This window comes from Diadema antillarum, unplaced genomic scaffold, assembly GCF_040938485.1.
Source record: "Diadema antillarum isolate AM-2024a unplaced genomic scaffold, OU_Dant_1.0 scf00000005, whole genome shotgun sequence".
In the NCBI taxonomy this organism is placed as follows: Eukaryota; Metazoa; Echinodermata; class Echinoidea; order Diadematoida; family Diadematidae; genus Diadema; species Diadema antillarum.
This window is the reverse complement of record NW_027270894.1, coordinates 80,169-92,937: the sequence shown is the minus strand read 5'-3', so window position 1 is coordinate 92,937 and position 12,769 is coordinate 80,169. Positions and strand designations below refer to the sequence as shown.

General features: G+C 41.2%; 1 protein-coding gene across 1 annotated transcript in view; it reads right to left on the bottom strand.

Annotated features, from left to right (window-relative positions):
* Nucleotides 1-5,275: 5,275 nt before the first annotated feature.
* The window catches only part of LOC139711911 (uncharacterized), a 28,265-nt gene continuing 20,771 nt past the window's right edge, over nucleotides 5,276-12,769 (bottom strand). The window contains exons 2-3 of the mRNA XM_071623795.1: nucleotides 7,270-7,382; nucleotides 5,276-6,628 (exon numbers count right to left, since the gene is read on the bottom strand). Of these exons, the coding sequence (XP_071479896.1) occupies nucleotides 5,838-6,628; nucleotides 7,270-7,381 (903 nt within the window). The 5' untranslated portion in view covers nucleotide 7,382 and the 3' untranslated portion in view covers nucleotides 5,276-5,837. The remainder of the gene's footprint in view (nucleotides 6,629-7,269; nucleotides 7,383-12,769) is intronic.

The window sequence follows — 12,769 nt, the reverse complement described above, 5'->3', positions numbered from 1 at the left end:
GAAAACTTGCTTTTGCTATTTCATTCATGTCTCTCATTGTGTTAAACTGGTGTTTTGTTAATGTTATCGCGAAGGGCATTTGCAAATGAAAGAGAACATGTCAATTATTTTGCAATTTTTAATTTGTGCCTTGGAGTACAAAAACGAATGTGCTCACTCATGCGCAAAGTTTTCTTTTCAATCAACCTATGAGCTTAATAGTCAATTAAATTAGATTTTATATGGTATATAATACATTGATTTTCATCAAAATTTTCTATGAAAAATATCCTCGAAAAAAGGTGTTTACTTTCTTTTTTTGCTGAGTGTATAAAAGGGTTGGGATGAACGCGTCAGTTGAATAGCGAGTGCTTCGATGAAGTACAATGTAATGTCTATGGCAAGCCAAATGTCCCATGAATCCAAAATCTCGGTTTTATCGGATGATAGACTACGTTGAGATTCGGATACAAATTCTGTTTATCGTGAGAAAAAATATGCTAATCGATAGCTTTTTACATGATGAACTCAATTCATCGAAACTTAGTTTATCGACCAATAAAGTAGTGTTTTGTTTTGTTTTGTTTTGTTTTGTTTTGTTTTGTTTTGGCGCAATTCATCCGCCAAGTCTATCGCCGCTACTGAATATATTGCCTTTATTGGATATTTAGCTTACCATACACGTAACAAGCTACATAGAAATAAATCACGATAGGTGTAAGATTAACAAGGACGAAGAGTTCTTGCGTAGGATTCAAGAGGAGGCAAAAGTAGTTGCGACAAAATAGATCAGACATCACGTATTGTCATTATTATCATTGTTATTATCTATTCGGCTTTCAGTCACAATATATCATAAATTATTAATTTTTTCGAAATCAGAACATACACTGATGGAGTGGTAAGGGTGCACCAGGTTGAGCAGCCCGGGTCTGGAAAGAGCCAACTAAATGACTTGGGCCCTCAGGCCATCCTCCCCAACCCACCTGGTGCACCCAAACCGTCAATTTACAATATAAAAGATACAAATTTCATTAAGAGGCATACATTAAAAAAACTGTTTCTTTGTAAGTGTCAATTAAAGATATGTGTAACAACCAATCTCTTTTACTCCATTAAAATATCAAAGGTCATTTTCTACATAAGAAAACTAGCAAAGAAATAATAATAATGCATTGCATATATGACATATGTCAGCTCTTAAATGACTACCAATATCAAAACCTGACTCACTTAAGAATACATACAGTTATTCACAATGTATGAATTTAAAATTTCTATTTCCAGGGGCCCAATGACACTTCTTTTTTTTTTTTTTTTTTTTTTTTTTTTTTTTGGGGGGGGGGGGGGGGGGGGGGTCCCGGACGGTACAGAAGACCAGTCAGAGAGGACACCTCTACACAAAACTCGCAGCTCAGGTCCGCAGAGGAAATCTTTTGCCCAGTGCCACAGCTTTCCAATGATATTGTATTGAGTGGAAAGTTTATGTAAAAAAAAAGAAAAAAAATATGTATAGATAATATATATATGATATTATCGTCAGGCATTTTGTCAAAAGCACGGGAAATATCGAGGAACCGAACATCTACAGGTGAGGCATGTGGGCCCTCCCACACCCTCCCCCTGCTCGGTTGCTTCGCTCCCTCGCCGAGGATCTCACACCGTCACACATATATAACCCCGTACGTTACAAATATAGTCCTTCGCACTAATTTTTCCCACTATGTTTAACTTCCTAGAAATTTGCTTTTAAATGCTCTATAAACGCGACTTTTGTAAACATGTTTTTACAAAAAGTCCCAACCGTGGGAGGGGGGCATCCCCCTCCCACAGCTTCCCCCTGCTCGGTCGCTTCGCTCCCTCTCCGAGGATCTTACACCGTCACAAAAATGTAAACCCGTACGTTATAGCCATAGTCTTTCGCACTATTTTTTTTTTACTACTACGTGTAATTTCCTAGAAATTTGCTTTTAAATGCTCTATAGAAGCGACTTTTGTACTATGTTTTTTACACAAAGTTCCTACCGTGGTACCCCCGCTCGGTCACTTCGATCCCTCGCAGCCGAGGATCACACCGTCACATAATGTGCCCCCGTCTGGATTCCCCCTCCCCCCCCCCCCCCAACCAAATGCTTGAGTGGGAATAACACCATAGGGTGGTGCATTGAAAGACACAGCTATTGTGTATATGATAATATGGTTTGGTGCCCTTTGTCCTGTAGCCTGAGATAGGGGCATACGTGCAAATGTCTATTTCAGATAGAGAAAATGGCAGCCTCCAATCATAAAGACGAATGGATGAAATTGGACAAAAACTGAAGATTTTAGAGCAAATTTTGTGATTTGCGTGAATGGTAAGTATTTCCTGTTTTGATATTTAAAAAATACAGGATTTGAAGGAACCAAGGATTGTGGTGCTGAATGGCTGGTAAAAAACAAACAAACAAACAAACACCTTGAACAAGCTTCTATAAACGAAAGAAGATGAGTTGCTGCATTACATTAAGGATACAGTATCAGTGATGTTCCGCAAAAAAAAAATAATAATCGCAGTGAAGATTTCGTAACGAAGCAGTGGGTCAGGCGTCACTGGCGTATCAGGGCGAATGAGAGTACGTACGTGGCTATGTCCGATTATCGTAGCAATTGACTCACTTATTTAGAAGCAATAAGCGTAAGACCATAACAGGGACAAACACTCAAAATCTAGGCATTGGATTATTATGTAAAAGCCATCATAATGATTGCTTGGTTTAAGCGTAGTCTTAGGGATTGATGATAGGCCTACAGATGTTTCATTGCTGCCAGCTTTTAGAACAGAAGATTTTGAACAATAACGTCCTTCTTTGATACAGAGGAAATTCATTACAAAAAGATCGTTGGGACCAAGACAATTCGTTCTTTATGTTATAGATATTTTGTTATTTCAGTAGTCAATGAACAATACAAAACAAATTCATGAATTTCTTCCGTCGAGATGTTTTCATTGCAACTGATTGACAAATTGCCCTACATCGACGTAAATAAATAAGCATGCACTGAATTGATCAGTGTTTAGTAGTAGCCATGATAAAAAATCATGGGCGTACATACTCGAGCAGGATTCGAACCTACGACCTCCTGATCACCGGACAGGCGTCATCTCCACTAGACCACCGAGCTTTCGCCCGAAAGCAAGTGTTGGTTCTAATCCTTATAGCATGCAGCGGGTACTGCTTGGTTATTCAAATTCATGAATTTCTTCCGTCGAGATGTTTTCATTGCAACTGATTGACAAATTGCCCTACATCGACGTAAATAAATAAGCACTGAATTGATCAGTGTTTAGTAGTAGCCATGATAAAAAATCATGGGCGTACATACTCGAGCAGGATTCGAACCTACGACCTCCTGATCACCGGACAGGCGTCATCTCCACTAGACCACCGAGCTTTCGCCCGAAAGCAAGTGTTGGTTCTAATCCTTATAGCATGCAGCGGGTACTGCTTTGTTATTCAAATTCATGAATTTCTTCCGTCGAGATGTTTTCATTGCAACTGATTGACAAATTGCCCTACATCGACGTAAATAAATAAGCACTGAATTGATCAGTGTTTAGTAGTAGCCATGATAAAAAATCATGGGCGTACATACTCGAGCAGGATTCGAACCTACGACCTCCTGATCACCGGACAGGCGTCATCTCCACTAGACCACCGAGCTTTCGCCCGAAAGCAAGTGTTGGTTCTAATCCTTATAGCATGCAGCGGGTACTGCTTTGTTATTCAAATTCATGAATTTCTTCCGTCGAGATGTTTTCATTGCAACTGATTGACAAATTGCCCTACATCGACGTAAATAAATAAGCACTGAATTGATCAGTGTTTAGTAGTAGCCATGATAAAAAATCATGGGCGTACATACTCGAGCAGGATTCGAACCTACGACCTCCTGATCACCGGACAGGCGTCATCTCCACTAGACCACCGAGCTTTCGCCCGAAAGCAAGTGTTGGTTCTAATCCTTATAGCATGCAGCGGGTACTGCTTTGTTATTCAAATTCATGAATTTCTTCCGTCGAGATGTTTTCATTGCAACTGATTGACAAATTGCCCTACATCGACGTAAATAAATAAGCACTGAATTGATCAGTGTTTGGTAGTAGCCATGATAAAAACAAAGCAGTACCCGCTGCATGCTATAAGGATTAGAACCAACACTTGCTTTCGGGCGAAAGCTCGGTGGTCTAGTGGAGATGACGCCTGTCCGGTGATCAGGAGGTCGTAGGTTCGAATCCTGCTCGAGTATGTACGCCCATGATTTTTTTATCATGGCTACTACTAAACACTGATCAATTCAGTGCTTATTTATTTACGTCGATGTAGGGCAATTTGTCAATCAGTTGCAATGAAAACATCTCGACGGAAGAAATTCATGAATTTGAATAACAAAGCAGTACCCGCTGCATGCTATAAGGATTAGAACCAACACTTGCTTTCGGGCGAAAGCTCGGTGGTCTAGTGGAGATGACGCCTGTCCGGTGATCAGGAGGTCGTAGGTTCGAATCCTGCTCGAGTATGTACGCCCATGATTTTTTATCATGGCTACTACTAAACACTGATCAATTCAGTGCTTATTTATTTACGTCGATGTAGGGCAATTTGTCAATCAGTTGCAATACAAAACAATGGAAATAAATTCATTATAGTAGGAGCCGCAATACCATTTTATCTCAGGCATTTTGTTACATCAGATATTTTTTTCTTACATCTAGTTTCCACTGTAATACCCCCTCCTTCCTTGATAACAGTATACTAAAGAAATGCTAACATTATGCATATGATTCTTGTCACTAATACGACTCTGCTAAATTATTGACAGAGTCATAATTATGGACAAAACATTTTTAATGTATAGTTATTACCGTCTTCACTTCGTATAATATAACAAATATTGTGGACAGAAGTGATCCTCAAATAACACTATTTACCGAGAAGCGCAGCAAATAGCACTGTTGGATGCACAGAAGCCCATTGATGAAATCACAACCAACAGTAGTCAAAACTGCATAATCATTCCGAATAATCATGTCATCTTATTAACTTTATTACTTTTTTCCCCCAAAAATGTGCGTATACATGATAGGAGAATGCTATTATCATACGTCTCTTGTGATAATTATATGGAATTGATCGCCCTTGCAGATCATTCATTGAGATCTCATACCTGAATAGCCAATGCTTGAAATAAAGGAAAATTGTGGTGAAAACTTAATGAATGAGCAATTTAATACATTTTGTGTTTCATGTCTCTCAGTAAACCACCTCGTTTACACTCCAACTCATATCAAAAGATATCAGGTCAAATTCTGTTCAGAGGACGAAAGAGTGGAAGACGTCGGTTTCAATACTTGCCTTGCTGGAAAGACCACAGTGTCTCAGGGTGTGTTCACAATTTGTTCACATAGTCGTCTATGTGAAACCCTCGAATGTACAGAGTGTGTCAAGATGACTTCACACTGTGGTGGTATTTCACAGTGTTCACAAAGTAATGCTCTGTATGACACTGTGAATCGATGATTCACAATACGTTCACATTGTCAAAATGCTCGAATTTAACAGTGCGAATAGATTCCACACTGTGTTGGCAAGGATGTTCACACTGTGTTTCATACTGTTGTACTCTGTGCTATTTCCAGCAGGGAAAATTGAACCTGAATTCTGAATCTGCGCCGAAAAGAAATAGTGATGGCCGTGAAAAAGTACGCGAATTTTAAGACCCTTATTAGCCACTGTATGGCGATTAGCTCACACGGAGCTATGGGGTATACGTGATGGATTTAAGAATTCGGAAACATGTAGGCCTAGGGTGACCATTGGTCAGAGGTTGGAAACAAACGGTTTCGGATTGGGAATTTTGGTCGGATAACCGTTTGAATCGGGATACCATTCTCCTCTGCACCTGCAAGCCGTTTTCTCTGCTGTCTTCACCAGAAACCTAATAACGCGCCGGTTTGTGCTATCCTCCCAGCAGACCACATTAATTTTGTCCCCTACCGATATCTCCTGTACATACTCTAGTTCAAAATCCTTGAGTTTGTAGTACGCCATATCATCATGAAAGTGTGATAGGACGCCCCCTTCAATGGCCGCCAATGAGGCACAGTCAATGCAGTATTTGATGAACGCCGTGTGATTCACGTGCTGGTTTGCATCCGTTTCACTTGGCAGTGCCCTAGTCGAGAACAAGTAAGTAGGTCCATCACGGGGAGCTGCTTCCCGCAGGTCGGAGGTCGGAGGTCGTGACCTCGACACTGTTCGCCCGTACCGGGAAACGCATTCCATGGGCAGTTGAATCGGTCGGCGAACAGTGAGGTCAACCCGCACGGCATGTATGCAGAACGAAGCCAGCTCCAACCCGGTCCCATGCTGGCGTAGTACGCTGTCAATGCAATAGGACGTCTTCCCAATGTAGCTCCACCATGACGTCAGATCCCAGAGTGTGGATGACGTCACAGTATCGTGGAACTCCTCCGACAGATGGATCACTTGGTAGCGCATGAAGATTCTGATGGTTGCGCTCAGCTGAAGACTCTTCTCCATCCCTTGCTGTATGCTCCTCGCGTTCCCGCTTTCGCTGATCTTCGCAACTCGCCACAAGTCAACGGTACCTGGAATCAGAATATAACGTAACTTTGAATCAAACAAGAGTAGGCCTACTAGATGGAATAAAAGATAAGACAACGGTACCTAGAATGGGACAACGGTAGGCCCTACTTGGAATCAGACAGTGGTAAAGGAATCCAACAACGGTACATGTGATCAAACAACGGTACCCGGAATAGGACAACGGCAAACGGTACCTGGAATCAGACAACAGTTAGGTCCTTCATGATGAAATCAGACAACGGTATGAGACAACGGTAGGTCGGCCTACCTAGAATCAGACACCGCGGCAGCCTACTTGAAATCAGACAGCGATTTGATTTTATATTTCAAATCAAATTGCTGTCTGATTCCAAGTTGGCTGTCGAAGTCCGATTCTATGTACCGTTGTCCCATACCGTTACAACGGTAGACAGCGATGACGGAATCAGACAACGGTAGGACCTACAGTCGTCTGCGATCAAGCAGCGGTAACCTTAATTTCTCGGCAAATCCATCAATGATTTTATTCTCCTTATACATTCTGCCTTATGTCGCCACACGTAGTAGTAGGCCTACCCCTTATTCATTAAAATCACCCCACCCTGCCTATAGTTCTTCTACAAGGCAACGGACAAGGTAGCCGACAACGGACAAGGCTACATACCGCTTTTGTTGAAGTCCCCGTATGTAAAGGTATGGCTGTATTTGAAGATCGTGAGGTCATCGGTGTTCGCCACGCGATCCTCTTTATCTTGCCGCTGACGTGATTCAGTCATCCTTGATGATAGCAAAATTTGAAAAAAAAACATAACAAAGATAGGTACAATCTCTATAATAGTATGAGGGGGGAGGATTTACATGTGTTTCAAAATTCGTTTTCATCGCGATGTTGACCTGTTTCTTCTGTCTAACAACAAGATGAAAATAATACATTAAAGTAAAGAGCAGCCAAGTGTCAATATCAGTACCTGGATCAAGAGGGACATCGAAGGTAAAAATAAAATAGGAAATAAATAAGAAATATCCTGGCAAAGCACGCACTTGGTGAGATTCGAACTCGGGACGGTGGGGGATGCACGGCACGAGTCCGAAACCCACGAGTCATACAGCCCACGTGCCGGGAGCTCGATACCAGGTAAATAAGGCCCATGAGTTCAACAGTGTAGGCAAACAGGGCACAAGAGTCCAACACCCATTACATCACGGGGCTTGAAGTGCGCAGTGACCGTCTCGCCGGCCTTGTTTGCCTATAGTGTCGGACACATGGGCCATTTTTGCGTAGTGTCGGTCTCATGGGCCTTATACTGCCTAGTGTCAGACTCATGGAGCCTTGTTTGCCTATAGTGTCGGACACATGGGCCATTTTTGCGTAGTGTCGGTCTCATGGGCCTTATACTGCCTAGTGTAAGACTCATGGAGCCTTGTTTGCCTATAGTGTCGGACACATGGGCCATTTTTGCGTAGTGTCGGTCTCATGGGCCTTATACTGCCTAGTGTCAGACTCATGGAGCCTTGTTTGCTCAGTTTCGGATTCATGGGCTTTTTCCCCTATACTATTGGACTCCTGGGTTTTGTTTGCCTACAGTCGAAACCATGGGTCTTACTTGCCAGGTGATGAGCTCATAGGCTGTACGACTCGTGGACCATTTTCTCAATGTCGAACTCGTGACCAGTATGACTCGTGAGTGTCGGGCTTTGGGATGACCCCCTCCCCGCTGAATAGGCTTATGCACTCTTTATATACCGTGGTACCCCCACTGTGCATGGTTTACACAGCCATGGGAAACAAAATAGTACATTCTCGTTGACAATTGCCTTGAGATGACCATAGTCATCCGTTTTGTGTGAAAACATATATTATAGCTTGATAATAGCGAACTTTAGACCTGCGACGCGAACACCATTATGTTAAGACGACGCAGCCTCGGGGTTGGACAATGGAAGCAGCTGACTCGTGCATGCTTGTAAAGACCACAATAGGGAGCTTTAGATTTGCAGCGCGGACGTTTGAGATGATGAGTGCGTTTGACGTTCTCCTCTCCCCTTGCGTCGTGCTGAAAAGTAGCTTTAGATTACGCTGGGACGCAACGTATAAAAAATAAAATGGCGCCCCATATGGCAGCATGAAGTAGCTCTCTACGTCGTGAATTGAGCGCACGTAAAATAATAGCGTAGTAAAAAACTTACAAACGACGACGCGAGCTAAAAATAGATCGACTTGATGCGCGTTTTTGAACGTTCCCGTCGCGAAAATCTAAAGCTCCCTAATTTGTTACCTAATTAGCGTCGTCTTGGCGTTTCCGTCGCAGATCTAAAGCTCGCTCATGACTCCTCAGCACAACAGCGACTTAGATTTCAGAGAGACTAAAATTGTTGCTGCTTTTAAGACAAAATTACTAACTTGCTCCTCAATTGGGTTTTTTTCAGCATTTGAAAAAAGAAAATACATTCACGGAATAACATGTTTGGGGTATAGCTTCCCCTATCGTTGTTGTTGTTGTTGTTTTTGTTGTTTGTCCATCTAGTTCTTTTTTGTTTTCAAAAATGACGCCAAAAAAAAAAAGGTCCTGAGGCACGGAACTGTCGGAAATGAAATACGAATTATTACACCTAAGTATTCTCATGAACTTGGATCTTTCAAATATACCACACGAATATATACAGTATATAAAGTGGAATCACGACATACACATCATTGCATTACACAATCCTTTTTTGTATCTAAAGAAAAAATGCTTTCATTTAATTTCTCCATATACGTAACTGCAAATCAATTAAGTCTGTTAAAGAAGTAATTTAACAAATATTATCAACTGCTTTCTTTGCATTTATTCGCTTGTACAAACAGACGGAATGTTAGAAAAAAGGCTAACATTATGGACAGAATGCGGAACAAAAATATGGAATATGAAATGAAATGGTAAGCCAGGGACAAAAATTGCAAGTAGCATATAGTTGGAGGGAACATAATGTTAACGTGATATTGATTTCTGGTCTGCAGTACTATCGACGAATACGAGACATAAAAAGAACGGAGGAGGCAGAGAGATGTAATACAGGCCTTCAGGTAGAGTACAAATTGGAAGGCGGAAATAGGTACGATGCATCGGGATACAATAAACAGCATATAGAAGTACACACCAATCGAAGAAATCAGAACAAACGGATATATATAGTAGAGCAGATTTTTTTTTTTTTTTGCAAAATTTCGTCGAATTGTGGGTTTCGTGAAACAAGCATGAAATTTGGTCTGCTGGTAGATTATGACTCAGCGGTGATTTCTAGATATAGGGCCATCGCAGATTCGACCTTGGACAAAAATGGCGGCCATTTTCCAAAATGGCCGCCATTGCTACTTTGAAATTCTATGATATTGTGGGTTTAATCAATTCTAGGGGAGGGATTGTTTTCCCTTTGTATTATAAATCACACCGCAGTAATTTTACTGTCCTCATAACATTCCAGACTCGACCTGTGACGAAAATGGCAGCCATTTTGCAAGATGGCCGCCATCACTTATTGAAATTCTGCGATATTGTAGTGTCATTACAGCTATTGTTTTGAAGGGTTTTGGAACCCGTCTGGCACCATTTCATATTTGCCTGCGATATAGGGTAAGAGTCTACCAAAAAACTTAACTGACGCGATTTGGCGGGATGAGGAATTGTTTTGGAGTATTTCGAGATCAAAAATAAAAGTTGGTATACCGGTACCGACTATTATTCCAGAAGGATCCAGACTAACTCGGTCTTGGGAAAACTTGGCCCTATTTCAGACAATATACACGCTGTTCGTGATCGCCATACTGAAGAGACAATCAAAGACGCTTGATAAACAAAACAATTTCAAAGACAGCGCGTCTCAGGTGATGTGCGTATATACGCTTGAGGACAGCGCGCTGTCCATTTGTTTTGTACTGGGTTAGCGCGCACTTTCCTGTTTTCAAGTCGGACCATACTGTGAACAAGCAGAACGCAAAGCGCTACAGGCCGCTCCCATAGTACAACACAGTACAATCTAGAGGGACAACTCGTCCCGCCGTCAAAGCGAGGCCGAGTTGTCCCCGAGTTCGAGTTTAGCCTTACCCCGAACGGATAAGTTCTGAGACTGTGATTCTGGCGAACCCTTTTGGTTATTATTTCGCATTTTCGTGGTTAACCATCGCATATCTTGTTATTACAGCATTATTCCACACATTTCTTAGGCATACGTGCACATTTGGAAGTGGAAATTGACCATTAAAATGCGAATGATGATTTTCACTTAAATATTCAAAAATTTTGATCAGTTGAATTTACTCTTAAATAACATAAACACAAAAAAAATATGTTGGCGGACTTACTGAGACATGGACCTCTCACAATTTTATTGCAACGGCATGTTTGCTCTTCCTGGCTATCATAGTCCAATTACAAATTAAGTGGCCTGAATACACATGGAGTAGGGCAGGGCTCTGTTGCGGAAAACCCTTACCGCTGGACTTACCGCTCCTTTCTAGCGGTAAGTCTTCAAATTAGCGGTAAATTGTATCATCCTTGATGCTGATTGGCTGTGACACCTAATTTTGACGGTAGTTACCATTGAATTTCAATGGTAAGTTTTATGCAACGGGCACCAGGTGGCTACTTGTATAGCGCACGGGTCCACTTCTCAGTGCTCATGGGGCTTTAAAAATGAAAATATATCATATATATCTTCTCTAATTTTGAATACAAGCTTAAATCAGAACTTACTGTTATGAGTTAAGCTTTAGAGACTCTATACGCTGAATTGGTTATTCCCCGCCACAAAAATATTGTAATTGGAATTATACATAGACCGCCACAGAGTTGTTCTGAAGTCTGTCTTAATGAATTACATGATATTCTCTCGAGCCCTTAATTGAATAACAAAACATTGTTTCTAATGGGGATTTTAACGTAAACCTCCTACAATTAATTTGGAGAAAATATTTGTGTAAATATTTTCTTGAATACTCTTATCTCATTTGCTTTGTTTGTATGATGTCATTTATGTGAACACTTTCTTGAAAACTCTTATCTCATTTTCTTTGTTCCCACTCATTGATAAGCCAACCAGAATCACCGATACCACCTCATTCTATATATACATGTACATATTCTTTACAAATCTACGGCAGATTCCAACAGGGATCCTAGTAAGTGACATTTCAGATCACTTACACACTTTCCTATATTTTCTAGTTTATCTCTAAAGATTGAACGGTATGAATTTTGCAAAGAACATTTACAAAGTTGCAGCCCTGAGAATGAACAGAAATTTTAGGACGACTTACTGCTGAAGAATGGACCTCTGTTTTGAGTGAAACTGATGTGAACAAATCTTTTGATAATTTAAGGCAGATAATAACTTTGTTATTCAATGAAAATTTCCCTGTGCTTAGAAAAGAAATCCCGTAAGTCTAAGAAAACTCCTCGCATGCCTTGAATTGCATGTTCTTTAGTGAATTTAATAAATACGAAAAATAGTTTAAAAAAAAAAAATAAATATAGCCGTATAAAAACACCAGAATCAAAGCAAAAGTATACTTGATCTGATATAGGAATATTCTTACTACCACTTTGCATAGTGCTTTGTAACCGGCATGGATCCATGCAAACAGGCAGTGGCGTATCTGGGGGGGGGGGGGGGGGGGCAAGGGGGACACGTACCCCGGGCGCCACTACTTGAGGGCGCCGAAAACGAAAAAAACGAAGGAAAAAAAAAGAAAAGAAGAAGGAAAAAGAAGAAGAAGAAGAAGAAGAAGAAAAAAAAACTTTGCCGGACCGGGGGGTGGGGGGGGGGGGGGGGGGGGGGCAGGGAGAATGGGGGAGGGAGAAAACCAAATCAACCACAAAAACAAAAAATGACAATGTGTTCACACAAGAATTCCATGTTTTGTAAGCTGAAATATCGGCTCGCTCGCTGAGCTCGCTCGCCAAAATTTATATACACATGTATATAAAAAAGAAGATAAGATCAAAACATGATTACGCGGACAAAATGACAATGTATACTAGCATTGTGTTCACACATGCCATCGTTAGAAGGCAAAATGTTACACGGAGCACCGGCTGCAATTTTATTTCCTTCGTTCTGAAGCGATCGCCCATTGGATCAAACGAGAGCGCCAAAGGTGTCGAACGTAATATGGGGGGGGGGGG